Raw genomic sequence first — 21148 nt, 5'->3', positions numbered from 1 at the left:
TTTGCAAGAATAAGAAGGAGTGTAATGTTGCAGTATACATTAGATGTAGATGTATGTGATTAGATGTGTCAAACAATGCTGAATAGTATTCATATATCCAGTTGAATGAGTTGTTCTCAAAACTCTGGACTGGTTTGCGAAGTTGCGCAATAGAACGGAACCCAATCAGTAGGATTGTGTTGTGTATTGGATGTTTTGACGTGACTCCCCCACCTCACTCACTAGTCCTAAAAAAGGGATAAAACTAGTTTCCCTTGATCAAACTGATCACATCTGTGTAATCACTCAAGCATTGTCCACCCTCAAAACACTTCGCCCAAATGCACACCTTTCAAACCTGAGCCTCCTTTCATGAACTCAAGATTATCGTAAGTCACTAAGATCACACAGTGGAATGTTAAAGAATGGGAGTTAAGTTTAACCTTCGTAAAGGCTGCTTCTTGAAAGGAACCCCTTGCTCACAATTAAGTATCGCTAGGCATATTTCCTCCTGACCGCATTTAAGGATTTGTAATGTAAGTTAATTAAGGCATTTTTACTATATGATTATAGCTAAAATGACGGACAAAACATTCGATTTCTGTACAGTTCTTTATACCTACGATATGGAATAAAGAATTAGAACAGTTCAATGTAGAGCACAACTTTCAGTTAACCTTAAGAACCCGTGACATTTCGACATCCCATGTGACCAAATAGTGGACGTCTTATTTGGTGACACTGTCTACGTTTCTAGGTAACCAGCGACCCACAGCACAAACACACACTGTCTTCACGACATCCAAATCCTGGGTTATCATCCCTGTAAACAATCACGTGCTGACCCTATTTCTGACCTACAGGTGCTTCTGTATAAAATTTACTGCTGTCCGCTGTCACCCTCGTCACTGAGTACACTTTTCGGAGGGTACTATGTTTTTGTAATGCCACTCTGTGAATAAAGGTTTAACTGACGACCAGAGAAGAAATACTGTCTTCTATTTCCATAGTGCAAAATGGTAAGTCTTGACCATTTTACTTTCTCAGACACTATGCCTTTTTAATTCAATGTTACTTCTGTAATTAGGGTACAAACCTTTCATTTTACATTGTGTTTCACAAGAAACTCACTTTGGCCGTAAAATGTGAGAAATATATATTGATGGTGTGCACAAAAACGTCGGTCCCAAGTCAGCACTTTATAGTCGGGAGCTACGTCAGCACTTTATAATCGGTCGCTCAGTCAGCACTTTAAAGTCTATCTCCTGGTCACCATGCTATAGTCAGTCCCTTAGTCAGCACTTTAAAATCGGTCCGTTGGTCAGCACTTTATAATCGGTCCCTAAGTCAGCACTTTATCATCGGTCCCCTGGTTAGCACTTTATAATCGGTCCCTTAGTCAGCACTTTATAATCGGTCCCGTGGTTAGCACTTTATAATCGGTCCCTTAGTCAGCACTTTATAATCGGTCCCGTGGTTAGCACTTTATAATCGGTCCCTTAGTCAGCATTTTATAATCGGTCCCCTGGTTAGCACTTTATAATCGGTCCCTTAGTCAGCACTTTATCATCGGTCCCCTGGTTAGCACTTTATAATCGGTCCCCTGGTCAGCACTTTATAATCGGTCCCTTAGTCAGCACTTTATAGTCCGTCGATTGGTCAGCACTTTATGGTAGGACTCTCAGTCAGCACGTTATTCAATGTTTGTTGCTTCGGCGCCAGAGCATATATGGATAGCGATTTGGAATGAACTGTTTCTATAACAGTATACATTGAACGGCTTGCGTTATTTTTGTAGACGTATGCAACTTTTACAACAGCAATACCGATCTGAAGTGTTAATGGTTACCTTATGCATTGTTTGGGGATGTAGCGAAAGTAAGACATTTTTCTTATGCAAATTAGGGGGTTAAAAGGTCAAATATTCGCTTGGGAACAGCATTCATTGGATTCAGCATACCTAAATTATGCTAAAAAGTCATGTTCCCGACTTTTACTAAAAAATGCTCTTAAAAGTTTATATGGGCTTCTTTTCCCAAAATGGCACTAGTCTTATACGTCGAACTATTTAAACAGGATATCATTACACATCACCGTAGGACATTCCTTGCAGCTGGTCTTTTAGATATAACTATTTCCATCATTAATACTAGCATATTTGAGAGCTTTCTATTGAGTGTCAGAGTTGTCCTCTACCGCCATCAATGAAACTGGCTTTCTGTTGCTTTCAACAACATGGCGGCGAGGCTAGCTATTCTCGAAACGTTCGTAACCCTAAGAATTCTTAACTTTGATCGTAGTCTATGTGTTAAGAATGGGCTTAAGAAGTTCGTAGGGCTACGAACGTTTCGAGAATTGCTAGCCTCGCCGCCATGTTGTTGAAAGCAAGAGACCAAAAGGAATAGTTACTGATATCCGTATGCTCGTTAGAAGCATGTTCGTTATGAACGTAGGCCATTGTACCTATGTCGACTAATCACTTGTTTTCATATAAATTTCGGCACAAGGTGTTTGGTCTGTTTACAGGGCGATGATAAGGAATGCAAGAAGGAAGGGGATGGAGTAACGCAGTTCGGCTGGGGGCGCTTTAAACCCAGGTAACGTGTACGGGTACAACTTACGATACAGATCAGAATTCGGCATATAAAACAGCAAGTTAGCAAACACACCACGGAGTGTGCTTAAAGGGGCACTGATGCGGAGCAATTTCCGTGGACTGGTGTAAACTTTTGTTATTGTTTTTCTCCCGTGAGTACCCGGATGATATCCCAGAATTCGTGACTGGTTCGTGACGTCTGCTGCGCAGTCCGTGAGCGCAATTGATAGTTTAATTATAGACAGATCAACTGAGGTGAAGTCATTTTTACTTCATTCCAAATGTATTATGAAAACAAATGAAACACTTTGAAGGTTAATCATCTGCCCGTGGCAGAAATGGTAAAAAACTATTAGGACGGAAAACGTCTCTATATTTTGTCTCATAACCCTAGTTAGTTTATTGTCATACTTGTATGATTCTGAAAATTAATAAAAGAACACACGATCTGCTTATACTCATAGTAAATTTCTAACATAACAGCAACATTTATACATTGTATAGAATGCCAATGTGGATCCTATTTCACACACATACGCGATCTAGTGTGTTTTTTTCTGTCATACAGATTCTGCTGAATGCTACAACAAATAAATTAAAACAAAATGCAAAAAAATGAATGTAAAACAGACTAATTTTATAGCAACGATGTCAGGCTACTACCTTGTTCAGGAATGTATCCATCAATATCCACGTAAAAGAAATCGTATTCCATTCATCTGCAGCTGGTAAGTAATCCTGCTCTGTGTCGCGTGTCTTACAACTGTCTCATTTGCGAAAAAGTAACACATCGTTTCACGTCTTTCGTTGGTGAAAACCAGATAAACCTCTGATTGGTCTCCCAAGATAGCACACCTGGCAACTAATTGTATGATGTCCACTATTCTAAGTAATTTAGTTAACCAATAATGAGCAATCAATCAATCAACGCAAGGGTGGTTAATTCTTTGAAGGGAGGATGTTGTTTTTGCACTTACACTTTACGACAGGGTGTAGTCATCTACACACACTGCCTTTTGACAAATCCGCTAAAAGATAAAAGTAATTAATCAATCAGTTAGTTATCGGTTAATCCTTTGATCGATGTTTGTTTTTGTAACTTAGTTGATAAACCCTCTTGCATCACTTACATGCACATATTACATAACATACAATACATTTGCCATTACAGACCTTAATTTATAATGTATTTACTAAAGACAGGAGAAATGCCAAATGGGAACCTTTGTTGAGTAACCGAAGTTGTGTTACTACTAATTATACCTGTTATAAATTCATGAATTGACCATAAAGAGAATGATGACAAATAACACGCGTAGGTTTACACCATCAAACGCGAGTTACAGCAAGGAAGATGTAATCTCTGTGTCGCATGCAGCCTGAAAACACTATTGGGCCGAAACTGTTTTGAGGATACCAACGGAATTTCGTTACATAAGGAATACACACGGGCATTTGCTGTGTACTTGGGTAAATAGGTGAAATAAGGGTTTTTTACGTAAGAAAATGTTCAGATTTCTCTACCAAAGGCAAAGTCATCGTTTTTTGTTTACGAATTCAAATAAATCAACTATGTGTTTTTATTATCATAAATAATAAACCATTGTAGCTACCATAGCTACCAAAATTTTCGTAAGATATTTGCTATCACAGCTGAACCAACACTCAGAATTACCTAAATATAAAGCTTTGCAATCTTCCGTACTGAAACAAATGGCTACGTGCCTGTAGACATCATATTTTCATGTAACATGATTAAATATCAGGTTAAAAACACTGAAATAGGATCAAATTGGATCAGTAACTATACCATCCAAGCATCCGAAAAGAACTACACTGCTGGGATATTTGGTTACGATCAAACAAGGAATACCATGGATATTTTTAAAGAAATGGCATATGATGGGCATCCGGCCTCCCGACTGTTTAGGTGAAGAAATTCTGCTAATATGGACAGGAGCCCAGTTCCTTTGTCCGTCACGGTCGAAGGCGCGGGCGCTGACCAATTTGCGGTTTGATTTCGTAATTAGACCGTTGGCGAGAAACATTATTCGCTCCGCATCAGTGCCCCTTTAAATATACAAAACTCTTGGCCTTTCAGAGGCACATGTACGAATAGTTCTTCTTACAGCTGTCTTTCTGAGATAGTGTAAGAACGTGCAGCTTCCCGAACAGCGCAAAATATATCAGTGGATGACGTCATTTTTACATTAGTTGTTGCAAATGCTCACATGACATCATGATTCTTTGGAATCCCTGTAAACAATTAAACATTGGAACAATACAAGTCAAGTCTATAAGTAGTGAATAGCCAAAAATGATGTGACCTATACCTGTGTCCCTGGTCTGGTTGCTGCTCAACCACCTGTCATATATATATATCAGCTGAGGGAGCCAGTGAAAATTTGGGTTAGACTTAATCTTCAGTAACCCATCCCAGACAACGAGGTGATTTACAGTAAACCAGAACCAAATCATTTGATCTGTCCAGGTATCTGTCTAAATTTACCAGCCAAATCACACAAAAAGAGCACGATTACCAGGGAAAAAAACATGCAAAAAGGAGTAAAAGACACTGGATGTACTTTAACAAATACTGTCTGCCAGCGGTCCTCCTTATATGCTATCCGTCAAGTTTCAGGTTAGGTCTGGCCTTCAGCAACCCATGCTTGATGTAAGAGGCAACTGACGGGATTGGGTGGTCAGACTTGCTGACTTGGTTGACACATGCCACGGTATCACAAATGAGTAGATCGATGCTCATTCTGTTGATCTCTGGAATGTCTGGTCCAAAGTCGCCATGTAGCTGGAATGTTTAATACCGCTGATTGCAGTATTGAATAACAAACAATCAAAGCAAGCGCTCCCTTATCCAATCATGAATGAACGGATGAAGGAAACGATATTGAAACTATACTATCAAAAAAGGAAAGAAAGAAGGAAACGGACAGACGAGAAATCTGTTGCGAAAAAGTTGTATTTCAAACATGTATAACTTATCCACAAGTAGACCTTGGTGCTTGTAATTTGACACCAGTTTATAAGAAGGATACCACCAAATGGACAACTGTAGAGACGTTGAGCGCGATGGTGCGACGTGGAACGACCCCGACGTCGGGTTTCCTGGCTCTCAGACCAATCTCTTTCAAACTGTCCCATACAGGTTGACCGGATATCCTCTGAAGTCAAGGCACCCTGGCTTCAATGCTGTCATCCGTGGCGGTACAATCACGCAACTCTAGTACCCGGATGTATCGAACTTGGTCTGCAGTCATTTGTTATACCTGTTTGGTTGCAATCAGCTGCAAGCCATAATATTTTGCTCAGACTATTATTCAGACGTCGGGCAACATAAGACTGGTAATTTCCGGCATACATTTTTTCAATGGCAATGTTCCTTGTCGCAGAGTCAAGTCAGGTGTAGTAATTTGACCTTGAACCTCCTTCAAAACGAAGGAAAGTTTCTGAAAGTAATCTGGATGTTTTATTGCCGTTATTGCCAGACAGTGAATGCTCTTTGCTGCACAATTTCAACTGGAAGGGGATTTCTGTTGCGTTGTGGCGATACCCTTCAAAATCTTGTAAGAAAGTTTCAGATAAAATCGATTGTTTACTTGTGCAATTGTGTAAAATCATGCTATAAACACTTTTGCTACATATTTTGACGATTGTTTGAGCACAATATTAGGTAATTAATAGATTTTTAAAAATACAACTCGCTTGTGCGTTTCTTTTTGGAGATAGTATATTTCCCCTACCCTAAATGCTTGATTATTTCCATGTACAACACGTTGGTGTATTTGATTCCAGGTTTCTGCAATGGTTCAACACTCTGAGTAGTTTCATGGTATGCGTTATCCTCGTATATCTAACCATGGGGTTTGCATCTGGATGGGGAGCAACATCCCTGGAACAGGTCGAGAAACAGTTCCACCTGCGGAGTACCGTCATGGCGACGCTAGGCACAGCCAACAGCCTCAGCAGCACCTGCGCCATAGCCTTCGTCAGCTACATCGGCAGCAAGTACAACAAGGCCAAGGCGTTAGCCTTCTCCACGTTTCTGTTTGGTGTTGGTCTGGCACTCAATTCTCTGCCACATTATCTGCTAGAACCTTATCAGGCCCCCAGTCATCGTGAGTGCACGACCCTTTCATTTACATCTGTGTCATTTAACGAGGCAAGTGATGACTGATGAGCCTCAATGGAATTTGCTTCTTAGATGGGCAGTGTATATAAGCGATTTGATCTCCTTGTCATGGTGGTGCAATATGTATCCAATCCTGATATCCCCCCTCAATCAGCTCTTACTCCGAGTACAAGGTGCACCCATCTCAACGGATCCTGATGATAATACTTGTCTATTTCAAACGAGGTTTTCTTTGCGCATCTTTATTGGTGTAATTGAAATAGTTTTGTTGTTATTTAAGATGTCCGTTGAGATCCCTAAAGGTCTTTTCAAACGGTAATCATTACCAGGATCGACACTATTAGCTATGTTAGCACGACGTTCTATCCACTAGAATTCTTCTTTGTTGTTTTCAGTAATGAACACAACGGATGCGGTACCCATCTGCCCGACCAACGTTTCCTCTCCCTCCAATCACACTTCTGTTCAAGCAGCGGAAGGTGAAGGTCATATGGCCTACTTTTCGATCATGCTTTTGGGTAACATACTGGCGGGTATCGGCAGTTCGCCCATCTTCACCCTGGGATTCGCCTATATTGACAATAATGCGTCGGTTGCCATGGCAGCAATTCTTATAGGTGAGCCTGTCCTACACATAAAACACGATAAAGCTGTGACAAGTATGATATACAGATCTCAGCTGTGTCAATTATCATCATCATCATCGTCGTCATCATTTATTCCCCATAGATGGCCACGAGGCCAACACTTCAACATTGATAAAGTATAAATGAACCTGCATACTGTGCCACAAGCACAATTCATTTAAATTTAACATACTGCATTTACATTATTTACATTATTTCTTAAACACCTTATCAATGAAAATACGAAGGCTAAATAGCTTAACATTATCAACATTTGCGAAAGGTAAATCAGTTTATATGTGCATATCTTTATGTAAGACCTGGTTTGCTCCGATTGCGTAACAATTACGTCTCACGATGAAAAGGGATGGGCAAGTGTGCCTACTGCGCTAACTCCTCCAGTCAAAGATGACACAACTCAAAAGGACAGTAATAACATGTATTAGAACAAAAGGCGTGGCTCGGATTTGCAAATTCTGACTGCACAGTCCAGGTGAAACCTAAAACACAATCCAGAGGGCTTGTTGTCACCTAGACAGTACAGGCAGAAAGAGCTCTTACCCAAAACAGTTACACAGAGTGATATAAAGTATGTACACAGGATCCCCACGTGAGGTGGGGTGAAAGTCACATGCGCAGGACCAACGGGGAGGATAAAAGTATACACATATATGCACAAAGTGGGGCAATGTGTATGCCGAACACATTTGTGATATTTATAAACCGGTTTTAATTTGTACGTCACAATAACCACGACAGGACACCTGGCCTGTACAAAGTACGCGGCTAAGGGTGATGGGGTATGACTACCTCTTGGATGATCGAACTGGTCCATACGAGGCTAGCTCCGACAGCATGTCGATATACCCAGTAGGTAAGCCACTAGTGGTTACCCATGAAGAACACCTAATTGTAATTAATAAAATAATAAGATGTAATAAATGGATATTACATTATTTATATTGCTACAATTTGCAGGTGTATTATTGGTCATATAATATGATTTCTATGATTGCGAAAGATCAAAGGCGCCGACAATACTTTATCAGACGATAATGTGCACTTTTTGCATTACGTCACAATGTGTTGACGACGCTACGCCATTCCAATCTGCCCCCTCGTAATCGAACTTTTTTGCATTATGTCACAATGTAACCAACGTCACGATGGATGTCAGTTGCCATCGCCTCGTACAGTTTCCCACAGTAAACTGCTTCGTCGCATCCCGTTTCTTGGTTTACAGTTGCACCACACAGCCAACATTACTGTGGAAACACTACGTTTATGTTTTCCGACGGATAAAATGTCGCATTGTTCGACTCAAAATCTTACAGAGACACGGTAATGTTGGCAATGTTTACATTCCCATAATGCAATCGTGGAATGTCGCTTGACTTGTCAGCTTCCTCTGAATGTACTGATCTAAACTTTCGTTGGTAGTAGAAATGAGGCGGTCATATTGCCTTGTATGGTTTAAGAGAATCACGGATGTAATTAAAATCATCTAGAGAAGATATTTAACCCGAATATAAACCATCATCAAACTGTTCATCATTTGTTTTTCTAGTAAACTTTGTCTTAACGAAGGGGGGCTGACACGTCAAAAGAACAGCGCGTCAGTTAGCCCTGTGCGAGGATTCTTAATTTAGGTCACAGACACCGTCGTTTGTTTTCTGCCATAGATTAATCGAAATTAGGCTTAGGAGTTATTGAATACGGCATCTTAGAAAAGAAAATTAATACAGTTCCTTCTACCACCATGTATAGTGGCGAATAGTTCAGGGCGAAAGGGTGCTTTATTACACTATACATGGTGGTAGAACGAACTGTATTTCTTAAACATCATATTATTAAGAATGAAGATTTTTATGGATATCAACTTCTTTATGTGAGAACACAACGTTTCGGAGTTAATGCTTACTCCTTCATCAGGTGATTGAGAAAGGGGATACAGAGGTGTATTTATATGTACAGGTAAAACAATAACAAAGTAACAAGTGGAATGAGTTAACGAAAGCTGGAAGCCAGTATGAACAAGCACTGATAGGAAGCCGATAGTTATGATAACAATGATGGAAGCCAATGGTAATGCATTACAGTTGATTGGATATGTTTACATAACACAGATACGGGGTAAGGACGATGTACATGATTGGGGATAAGGATGGAAGCCAATGGTGATACATTATGCATGATAGGATGATGTACATAGCACACGATAGGGGGTGAGCATGTTTACATGAGGGTTGATGATGTACAAACACAAGTAGGTAAGGATGTACTCGGGTAGACTGGCTATACATGAATTACATAGATAGAATGTACACAGATAGATGAGATTAATTTATCAATAAGTCCCAGGCACTTGGTAGGTACACTCCTTGGTCGCGGTTGATGGCTGGTTTCTGTCTCCGGATCTCGATGGCCTCTTGCAGTTTCCTTTGGCGCCAGTTGTTGTTGTTGGTAGATAGTATCCTAGTGTCCTCCCATTTGGACACTCAATTCGATGGGAGGACACTAGGATACTATCTACCAACAACAACAACAACAGTCTACCCGGGTACATCCTTACCTACTTGTGTTTGTACATCATCAACCCTCATGTAAACATGCTCACCCCCTATCATGTGCTATGTACATCATCCTATCATGCGTAATGTATCACCATTGGCTTCCATCCTTATCCCCAATCATGTACATCGTCCTTACCCCGTATCTGTGTTATGTAAACATATCCAATCAACTGTAATGCATTACCATTGGCTTCCATCATTGTTATCATAACTATCGGCTTCCTATCAGTGCTTGTTCATACTGGCTTCCAGCTTTCGTTAACTCATTCCACTTGTTACTTTGTTATTGTTTTACCTGTACATATAAATACACCTCTGTATCCCCTTTCTCAATCACCTGATGAAGGAGTAAGCATTAACCTTAGCATGAACACCTTAGCAGTGACCACAACACTTGTGTTAAATTTTGATTTATCAGAATTAAATAATAATATATTAATTTGAAAACTGCTCACAAGTACTTTTCTTGCTAACAGCAGAGACCATATAATAGATTACTATTATATGGTCTCTGCTAACTGCATGACTATACATTGGAAACTAATACAGAAGACCTACTGCTAGACACATATTAGATGACCCTGCGCACTAAACGCATTTTTGACAAGAGAGGCGGTACAACGAATTGGGCGAGTACACTTGGCTGCTACAGGTAGCTTGACGATTATGCACGTGCAATACATGCTGACCGTGACATGAAATCAACACTGCATATTCCTTCGAATGATAAGACTGCAATTTCAGGCATAAGATACTGATATTCCACGCTAACCTTTAGATAAGACGAAGACAAATAGATGAGTGGGGCATTGACAAGCATTTTAGATATTCAACAATTTTGTTTTAAAAAAAACCCAGGAAATTGTCATTTGCTTCGAGAAATGGATCGATGGTCCCAAACATATTTGCTCAGTATATTGTGTTGATTCAATTCGTTGGGATTATACCTGTTCCCAAATCGAGTGTGCTATAACAATTCATGCGTGAAACGCACGGGGAAAATGAACTTCTCGACATTTATCAGACAACTTGTCTCCCTCTTTGTTTCAAGTGGATCGTTCTGTGGGGCGTTCCCAAGTATGCAAATTGGGGTCATTTGTCAGGTCGTGGATCATCTTATATGTGTTTACCAGTAGTAGCAATTTGGAGGTAAACCGGAACTCTTACCTAAAACACAATCCAGAGGGCTTGTTGTCACCTAGACAGTACAGGCAGAAAGAGGAAGATTTCGAGGTTGGGGGTCCCACGCTCCCGCTCGCCCCTGTCACGCGACAATATACCCCCTGGGGATTGGCTGAAAAAACAGTTGCTATGGGACCCATGGCACCAGTGCCTTGAGCCCCCAAACCTTATCAGATATTTGGTAAAGAGAGGGATATTGGGTTACTAGTGCAAGGGCCAGAGACAAAATATCCGGCCTTCACAGTTATAATGTCGGAATCGTATAGTGGCCCCCTCTATAGACTAACAGCTAATCTCTGAAATGAACATATTTTACAGAAAAAACGTTCATAGTGAAAAAAAATAATATAATGAAATGGAGCCCTGAAACTTTCTTCATTTCCTGAAGTTAAGGAAATCTAGACTTGCCACATTTTCTAGACTTGCGTGGGCTTTCTTCTATATATACTTCAGGGTCTGTACGACAGATTACCCCCTCTACTACGCAAAGAATTGTATTTTAATATTTTGCTTTTAAACGGCTACATGTTTCAGATAATTGAAAAATAGGCCCTTACTTGTGTTTGTATATTGTAAACTATTTCCGTTTGTAGGAGCTCTAAACACCGTGGGAGTCATTGGTGCAGCTTTGAGTGCCCTGGTCGGTGGGCACATTATCCAATACCTGTATGTGGACTTTGACAGAGTGGATACAGATAGGTGGGTGAAGTTAATCATCAACAGTACGCGAACAGGTTTCTACAGACATACCATTTCAACGTGTCTTTCTAGCATATTAGGTTGCCTTGCCAGAAAATCAAATATATTTACTAAAACCACATGAAAGTAATAATCTGTTTGTCACATGGCATTTTGAAAATGTTGGAAGTATACTACATGCTGGTATTAACTATAGTGATTTTTCTAATCGCGCAGGAACGTATAAGGTAAGTGAACCGCCCGACTGTGTGCTTCACATAATTTTGGGAACTTTGTGCAGTTGTATTTGAGGAAGTGAACGCCACATCGATGCAAGGAGCTTACTTATTTAAAGTAATTCCCACCAGGTGACCTCGTGACATCTTGTTTCTTTGATCGTTCTTCTTTAATGTCACAAACAATGACAGAGGTTCACGGCCTTTCAGCAATTTCAGGAGATATCAAGGCGAACTGAAATATGCTCTACACATTGTATGAACGTCGGGAATTGAAACCGGGCTGCTTGCTCTGTGACGATCAAACGCTTTTAACCACCGGGCTACTCAACCGAAGCTACTCCACATAACAGTTAGTTATAGTGAATACATGTACAGACGTGCGTAGTTTGTGAAATTTGTTGGAATACTGTTTTGTTAGAAGGCACGTCACTTTTAGTCTTATTCAAACAACTTCAATGCGGGAACAATATAAATGTCCACTAATTGTTGTAACCAGAGTGCCGTTGTGGCAAAGCATTTTAACGCTAAGGTGATCGTAACTCCCATACCTTAATTTAGACCACGACTGGCGTGGCGATAAGGTTGATCGTTCAACCGCACCTTGAACCCTTTGGAGAGGCGAGTACAAGCGTTCACCGCTGGGCTACCCAAACACACAGAAATATACTAAGTGCTTTTTTCAGAAGTTTCACAGATACGTAACGTATAATAAAGGTTACAGCTGTCGATACTCTGGAAAGTTTCATCACAAATCTATTTTCTTTCGTTTCTCATTGTCACAGCTTGCCGTTTGACGCCCAGGACCAACGCTGGGTGGGAGCTTGGTGGATCGGATACATCGTCACCGGGATCATCATCGTCGTCATCTCTATCCCCATTTCGGGATTTCCGAAATACTTCTCCAGTGAGTCATATCTGTACATGTTAATTTGTAGTGAGTGGGCGAGTGAGTTTATAGCAGTGCCCAGTGATCAACAGCATGAGCATCGATCTACGCAAGTGGGATAAGGTGCCATGGGTTAATAGTAGTATTCAGTGATCAACAACATGAGTATCATCCACGCAACTGGGATACGATGACATGTGTCCACCAAGCCAACGAGTCTGACAGTGAGCGAGCGAGGTTTTACGCCGCTTTTATCAATATTTCAACAATATCACGGAAGGGACGCCTGAAATTGGCTTCACACATTGTACCCATCTGGGGAATCCAACCCGGGTCGAATCTGTTACGAAACAGCGAACGCTGTTACCACAAGGTTACCCGCTGTCTGTTTACTGACAGAGATGACACAGTGTTGATGTTTTAACATTTCAGATAGTCCTCATCGAGAGGAACTGGAAAAGAATGCTCAGGAGAAGGTTCCTAAAAACCTGTTGTCCTATCTGAAGAAAGCTGTCACCGACTTTTTCAAGGCATTCTTTAAACTTGTAAGTACACCCATAGACTGGTACAGATGCATTTCGTGTTCAAGAGTTCGAATGGCATATCTTGTGTCAGATCTCCTTCGTGGCATTTACTGACTACTGCATATTCAAAACAATATTCCAGTGATTAATACAATTAATATACAGCTTACTAACCCAATCTGACCCGTGAAGATTCCAGTTAAAGTTAGTCTTCAGCAACTCATATCTGTCATTAGAGGAGACTCTAGTTGTCTTAGGGTCTGTGTTACAGTATTAGGGTCTGTGTTACAGGAGGTACGACAGTCGTAGTGAGTGAGTGAATTGAGTTTTACGCCGCACTCAGCAATATTGCAGTAAATAATCGAGTGTGGACAGCACAATCCAGTGATCAACAGCAGGAGCATCGATCTGCACAATTGGGAATATTGTGTTTGTTGTTTAAAGCCGCACTCAGCAGTATTCCTTATATATGGCAGTGGTGTGTAAATAATCCATCTGGTCCAGACATCCCAGTGATCAACAGCATGAGAATCGATCTAAGCAATTGCAACATGATGACATATGTCAACCAAGTCAGCGAGCCTGGCCGCCTGATCCAGCTATTATGGCCTTAAGTCAAGCTCGGGTTGCTGAAGATAAATCGAACAGGGATCTTCACGGGTAGGTGAAATACAGACGATTGTAACGCTAAAACAAACAAATGTAACATGTGTTGGATAAGACTGTGGTATCATTTCAGATATTCGATTTGGAATTCATGTTCATCAGTGTGGCCGGAGCTATAGAGGGCGTGGCAGTGAACGGGATGGCAATGTTTGCCTTCAAATTTATAAACCATGAATATGGTATGGACTATGAAACAATCGGATATATTGTAGGTAAGACAAATTCCTAGTGAATCCCAGAGGGAGTGAGTGGGTAGAAGAACGTGTGAGTGGGTTTTTTCTTTTTTTTTCTTTTTTTTTTATTTATTTTTATTTGTTTTGTTTTTTATGAGCGAGGGGTAAATGTCTATGTGTGAGAGATTCTTCTGGATATGGGCGTGAGTTGAGCTCTGATGATCCTGTTAATTCAGTCACGTCGGTGGGCATAAAACAGCAACACTTTCAATGACCATAAATGTGTCTCTTATAAACAGGTACAAAGGCCATCGTTGGGTCAGTCGGTTACGTTCTAGCAGGGTTGCTGATAAAGTGGTTCAAGCTCGACTTGCTGGGGATGGAAAAAATGGTCACGGGACTGTTCTTGCTGGCCACGGTGTTAGGCCTCTGCCTCTTTGCTGCTTGTCCTGATATCCAGATGATTGGTCTTGATCTGCCCTATCCTGGAGACAGGTAGGTTCAGTAAAGAAGGAGGGGACAGAGGATTTGTTGTTCACATATGGTCTGGTTGAACATTGCATTATCTGAAGTAACTTGAAGCAATCACAGGGATGTTTATCATTGTGTTGCAAGTGCAACACGCTCGCACTTAAACTCACAGCGAATCAGTAAAGACAGGACCGTTGATCTCAATGAGGTGATACTGCCTTTCTCTTTGCTAATTTAACATTCCCCTACGAAACGGTCAACATCTGCAGTGGGGTATTTGTCTTAAAACTGACACATACTTAATTCTAGATATCTCAAATCGTGAAATAGCATGACTTCTCTCATTTCTGAGTGTTTCCTTCCGTTCCCTTTCTTGGTGCTAACTAAACCGACACTACTAGCTTAAAGGTTTTGATCAGTCAGTTTCATCGTGTGACACGTTTAGTCTGACAGCATTAATTCAGTTGTAGTAAGGTAGGTACTGCTCGTGTCATTTGACGCTCCCGTTCCAGCGATGTCTCAGGCTTCCTGGCGTCTTGTCAAGGTCAGTGCCAGTGTGAAGGTCAGGCGTTCAGTCCTGTCTGTAGCAGCGACGGCCTTGTCTACTTCTCCCCTTGCCACGCAGGTTGTCTGGACAGCAGCAGCGATGGACATGTGATGGTAGGAACATTTTTAGTTATGTGCTTGCGTGCAAATGTGTTGTTGAGTAAGTGGTCAGAAGTATCCTGTATTAGGAAGTTGTGAGGCGATATGTCTCTAAATCTTATCATGGAATATGTAGTTGTGTAGAGATGTTTGAGTTGTCGTTTTACATCCCGGGAAGCTGCTGTAGAGGCGATCCTGTTTCACAGACTTACACCAACTGCAGCTGTATAGCAGCTGGTCTCAACACAACTGTGACAGATGCTCTGGCCACCGCCACTGCTGGTAAATGTACCACCGATTGCTGGCAAGTGTACCTCGCCATGCCATGCTTGTTCTTGGTCTACATCCTCATCATCACTTGCGCCACTTTCTCTTCTTTTACAACACTCAGGTATGTGCAACAGCCTGCTTCTATCTCGTGTATCATTAAGCAAACAGGTTAGCTGCCTGGGTAGCTGTAATCTAACCTTTGCTAGTTTTGGTTTTTTCATCTACATGAAACTGAGTACAGACTGGTTGGAACACTCTTCTCTCCCACATCTTTAGTGTATGCAAGTACACTTGGGTTGGAGCAATACACCTAGGCCCAGCCCTGTCTCCTCTTCTTTAGTGTCTGTAACTAAGCACATCTATGTGCAACCCTGTCTCCCTCTTCTCTTGTGTATATAACTAACTACGCTTAGGTGTTATCCTTTTTCTAGTGTCTGTAACTAACTACACTTAGATCTTGTCTCCCTCTTCTCTTGTGTATATAACTAACTACGCTTAGGTGTTATCCTTTTTCTAGTGTCTGTAACTAACTACACTTAGATCTTGTCTCCCTCTTCTCTTGTGTATATAACTAACTACGCTTAGGTGTTGTCCTTTTTCTAGTGTCTGTAACTAACTACACTTAGATCTTGTCTCCCTCTTCTCTTGCGTCTGCAACTAGGTATACTTAGATGCACTCCTGTGTCCCTCGTCTCTAGTGTATGTAACAAAGTACACTTGGGTGCAGTCGTGTATCTCGTCTCTAGTGTATGTAACAAAGTACACTAGGGTGCAGTCGTGTCCCTCGTCTCTAGTGTATGTAACAAAGTACACTTGGGTTGAAGCCATCTTCTCTCTCTCTTTTCCAGTGTCTGGAACCAAGTACACGTTAGAGCAGTCCTATCTCCTCTTCTCTACTGTATGTGATTAAGTGCACTTAGGTGCAGTCCGTGCTCCTCGTCTCCAGTATTTGTAATTAAGTACCCTTAGGTGTAGTCCTGTGTCAATCTTCCTCGGTTGTTTCAGCTAAGTACGCTTATCTGCAGTCCTATGTCCTCTTTTCTAGTGTGTATAACTAAGTACACTTAGGTGCAGTCCTCTCTCCTCTTCTCTACTGTTTGTAGCTAAATACACTCAAGTGCAGTCCAGTCTCCCCTTTTCTAGTGTATTTAAGTGCACTTAGGTGGAGTCCTGTCTCTTCTTCACTGGTGTTTCATTTCAATATCAAACGCATTCTCGTCGCGATATGGTTGAAATATTGCCGATGTGACGTTACGTAGTCACTTACCTCTCTAGTGTATGTAGCTAAGTACACTTAGGTGCAGTCGTGTCTCTCTTCTCTGGTGGTTGTAGCTAAGTACACTTAGGTGCAGTCCTCTCTCCTCTTCTCTACTGTTTGTAGCTAAGTACACTTAAGTGCAGTCCAGTCTCCCCTTTTCTAGTGTATTTAAGTGCACTTAGGTGGAGTCCTGTCTCTTCTTCACTGGTGTTTCATTTCAATATCAAACGCATTCTCGTCGCGATATGGTTGAAATATTGCCGATGTGACGTTACATAGTCACTTACCTCTCTAGTGTATGTAGCTAAGTACACTTAGGTGCAGTCGTGTCTCTCTTCTCTGGTGGTTGTAGCTAAGTACACTTAGGTGCAGTCCTGTCTTTTTTCTGTAGTTTTTGTAACTAAGGACACTGTCGTTACTGTTGCCATAGTTCGTTGTCTTGTTAATAATTGTGTGCATTATATGTATTTTATCCGCGATTCTCATGTGTACAGAGTTAACCTATGAAATACATGTCAGGGGCGCTTTATTGTTAAAGATATGATCGAAATGTAACGTTATGTCACATAACGCGATGGCTTAACATGAGATGTGTTCCTTTGTTGTAATATATAGAGAATCTCACCCAAGTGTCTATTGATATCAAATATATCAACACGAGTTGATAAAGTAACAAATATCGGAGGCTTGCCAAGGATATTTTTACCTCTATCATCAAGTGTTGATATAATTGATATCAGTAGACACGAGCGTGAGATTGTATTTATCATCCAAATCATTCTTCATTAGTTTTCAATGAAAAATGTACATCTCTGCACACAGCACTGCCATTAGATTTGCAGTCCAGCGATGTCATTGCATCGCCATGTCATCAACTTCGTGACGTCATAGCATTGTGCAAAATCTACTGTCAAAATGATATTTCCTAGGAGATATCGTCTGATCTCACAAAAGCAATATCTCCCGTGGAACAAAGTTTTGGATGATAAATAGTTAATGTTTGACATTCTAGTCAATGGTTATAACGCAGTTATCTGAAATCTGGTTTTGTTTCTTATTGCACAGATGTGTGGAACAAGATCTCCAGGCATTTGCACTGAGCATAAAAATGATATTAATGGCAGTGATAGGTAAAGTTTTTTAAAGAAAGGTCTTTTATGCTGATTTTTGTATATTTGTCGGACACTGAAATAATGATATTAACTGACACAGAGGCCGTCTGGCGATTTAATAACAATCACATACATAGGAGATACTAAACGACCTCCCGTGTAATACCGTTTTTATTAAAGGAGTTAATGATTTGGTATCAAACGTGCGAAAGCTAGTTTGATGTTAAATCTTTCACGAGTCTAATAAAAAATGGTATTTCACGGAAGCAAGTTTAGTATTCTGTTTATTACTCCCGAACACAATAGAAACTGCTGCTACACTGCCTACAGTGGACTTCCGCGAGTCAGGTATAAGATCTAGGACCATTGCGACAGCGGCATTGGCATTGCGGCATTGAGAATTTACATCAATGATGATTACAATTTTCTGCAAGTATTACGATTACCTTTTATTAATATTTACGTCGTAACATTCTTGTTTCTAAGTGTAAACAACTACAAAGACGGTACAGGACGCCAAGCCGTGAAAACATGATCTGAAAGATTAACTCTAGTCGTATGACAGAATCGGGTGTTAACTATTTTAAGGGATTTATTTCCGGATTTATTTCCGTTCAAACATTAACCGTTTAAAGGAGGACTTTAGTGAAAAAAAGTCACCTGATGTTAGCTTGTCTATACTTTTAGGAAGCATCCCCGCATCTGTGGTAGTGGGCGTGGTGGTCGACTCGGCTTGTGAGCTGTGGGGAGGGACGGAGGGAGCCCAGTTCTGTCAGCTTTACAACAAGGAAGCTTTAGCTGTGGGCATCGCCGTCATGTGGCTCAGCGTCGGTATCATCGCTTGCATCTTCATGTTCCTCGCATCACTTGTCAACCTGTGGAAGAAAAAGAAGAAGATGGCTAACAAGGAGAGTAACGAGATGAACGATGCTGGTAGTTGTGACGAGAAACAAAACGGAGCAGTGAAGAGTGATGCTAAGGAAAGTTCACCAGAATGACAGAATCATTGTTCAATACAAACAAATTCGAACGTTATTGTGGTACCTTCTGCGATATTGATGGATTGTAAACAATACAAAGATGCTGAGTTCAAGTATGTATAGTACCTATCAATAACACACATACTGAGGAAATGACTGCAAAATGACTCTGGAGATGTACACAAACGAGAGCTTGGTCTATTTTTACGAACATACCAAAAGCATTTCATTATTACGATGTTGTCAAAAGCAGTTGAGCAGTTATAGTATAAGTGGTAGGTTTTCATTTGTCTGTCCTGTGATGGCTATCTAGCAAATAAACTGCTTTGCAGCTTAGGTTCAATAGACATTGTAGAAAGACCGACTTATTACGAAAACCACTCTCAAGATAGCAGAGAAGGGTGTCCTTGAAACCAAAGGGCCACATTTGGATACTAGCTACCCAAGAACAACCAGTGACGGCACTGGTTAGAAATGGTCTTCGGCAACCAATGACCGTCGTGAAAGGTGATTAACGGAATCAATTGGTCACGCTCGCCGACATGGTTAACAACTGTCATCGTGTCCCCACTGGGTATATTGATGATCACGTTGTTGATCACAGGGCTGTCTAGTCAAGAATCGACTAATTACAGAACGCCATTATATAGCGGGAGTATTGTTCGGCGTTAAACAACAAACTGACAAACGAAAACCCATGAACGGAAACTTAACTGAACAGTAATTGGTGCGTAATCGGCACTAAATAAACAAATATTCTTCCGGTCTGCAGCCAGCATGTGGACATACTAGTATGATCTCTCGTTGGTTTTTTGCCAAAGTGGTAAACACCGGTATAAAGATGTTCATAATGAACAAAAGTGAGAATGATCAACAGGGGATCAAAACGTCTAAGCCACATGAGCCAGTATACCATCAGTAAATATCTAAGATGGATATTACTAACCAAATATGAGTCTTTACACAGTCAGCAACGGACACCTTGGAGTTCTAACAAATACATCACTGATATAGACATAGAGGGGTTCGTTATACGACACCGTTGTGGTTTTGTCGAGTTCGGTTTGTTTGTTTTTTTTATGCAGTTTGGGTATTCCTTTCTTGGCATCATATGTGATGTACGGGAACATTAAATTGGGTCCATAAGTTTTAGAGAGTAGTCTCCCTTTGACAACTAAGAAGTCCAGTTAGCTTACCGAACTTTTCTTATGCAGCCTAAAATACGGCTGTGAAAAAGTTTGCATGTTTGTAATGGTGTTGTTATTTTGACATGACATCTGTTTTTAAGCAATAGGTACTGAAAACGTATCGACAAAATACATTCACGATGTAGTAGCTAGTTTATTTCCGATTCTGCAATTTCATATCAGGTAATCAGAAACAATACCGAAACGTCGCATTAATAACAGAATAAAGATGTTGCCATCCTTTGTATATCTTCCTTTCACCGTTACTTTCCAATTTTTTAAAAATTTACAAACAATTCATAGAGAACCAAGTATAATTACGTCATTTTGTGCAAAGTGGCTGTTTTCCCGAGGGGCCCTTTTGACTGTGTAACCCCGCTAAATATATTTCGCTTTTACAAAAACGTAAGCCTGGTTTTAGCAATATTCCGGCAGAGACCATATCCATTATATGGTGGCCACCAGAAATAGGCTTCACACATTGTACCCATATGGGAAGTGGAACCGGGGTCTCCGGCGTGATGAGCCAACGCTTTAACCACTGAGCTACCCCATCGCCCCGAACAAACAGTAATTGCCTTCTCTTCCGTGAGTGAGCAATATTTAGCATTAGAGAATATATATAGTTTATATCCAGTCTGTCTCACACCAATATAATATGTATGAACCTGTTTATTTGTCGCATACAATGTGAGGATTTTCAGATATTTAACAATTTCGTTCACAATGTCCATATGGTAATGTAGCTGATGAAAGAAGATTGATTTTAAACGTTATTAATATGAAGATATTAAAGTGGGGATTATACATATGAATAGAAATGGGTGTAAAAGAGCATAAAGCAGTTATCCAAGAGCGACACCATGCGGTTACAGGTCGATTCCTAATCCAATTGTGATGTCAACGAAACAATGCCTGGTGTATCTTATTTTACAGTCTAAATTATATATGTGCAC

General features: G+C 40.7%; 1 protein-coding gene across 1 annotated transcript; it reads left to right on the top strand.

The window, feature by feature from the left end:
* Positions 1-844: 844 nt before the first annotated feature.
* On the top strand, positions 845-20434 carry LOC137294821 (solute carrier organic anion transporter family member 4C1-like). The gene is made up of 13 exons (XM_067825940.1): positions 845-998; positions 2506-2576; positions 6386-6708; positions 7118-7339; positions 11697-11802; positions 12803-12924; positions 13339-13451; positions 14170-14308; positions 14569-14764; positions 15253-15400; positions 15592-15776; positions 17979-18043; positions 18713-20434. Exons 1-13 carry the CDS (start codon positions 996-998, stop codon positions 19021-19023), a joined length of 2004 nt encoding a protein of 667 aa, XP_067682041.1. The 5' UTR covers positions 845-995; the 3' UTR covers positions 19024-20434.
* Positions 20435-21148: the final 714 nt, after the last annotated feature.

This window comes from Haliotis asinina, chromosome 8 (genome assembly GCF_037392515.1).
Source record: "Haliotis asinina isolate JCU_RB_2024 chromosome 8, JCU_Hal_asi_v2, whole genome shotgun sequence".
Lineage (NCBI taxonomy): Eukaryota > Metazoa > Mollusca > Gastropoda > Lepetellida > Haliotidae > Haliotis > Haliotis asinina.
The sequence above is the reverse complement of the archived record's forward strand: the minus strand, read 5'-3'. Positions and strand labels throughout refer to the sequence as shown.

What these genes read in the sequence shown, in the direction of transcription:
- LOC137294821 (XM_067825940.1), top strand. An exon ending in TGGGGGCGCTTTAAACCCAG is followed by an intron (nt 2,577 to 6,385) that starts GTAACGTGTACG and finishes ATTTGATTCCAG; the next exon opens with GTTTCTGCAATGGTTCAACA. An exon ending in GACAGAGTGGATACAGATAG is followed by an intron (nt 11,803 to 12,802) that starts GTGGGTGAAGTT and finishes TCATTGTCACAG; the next exon opens with CTTGCCGTTTGACGCCCAGG.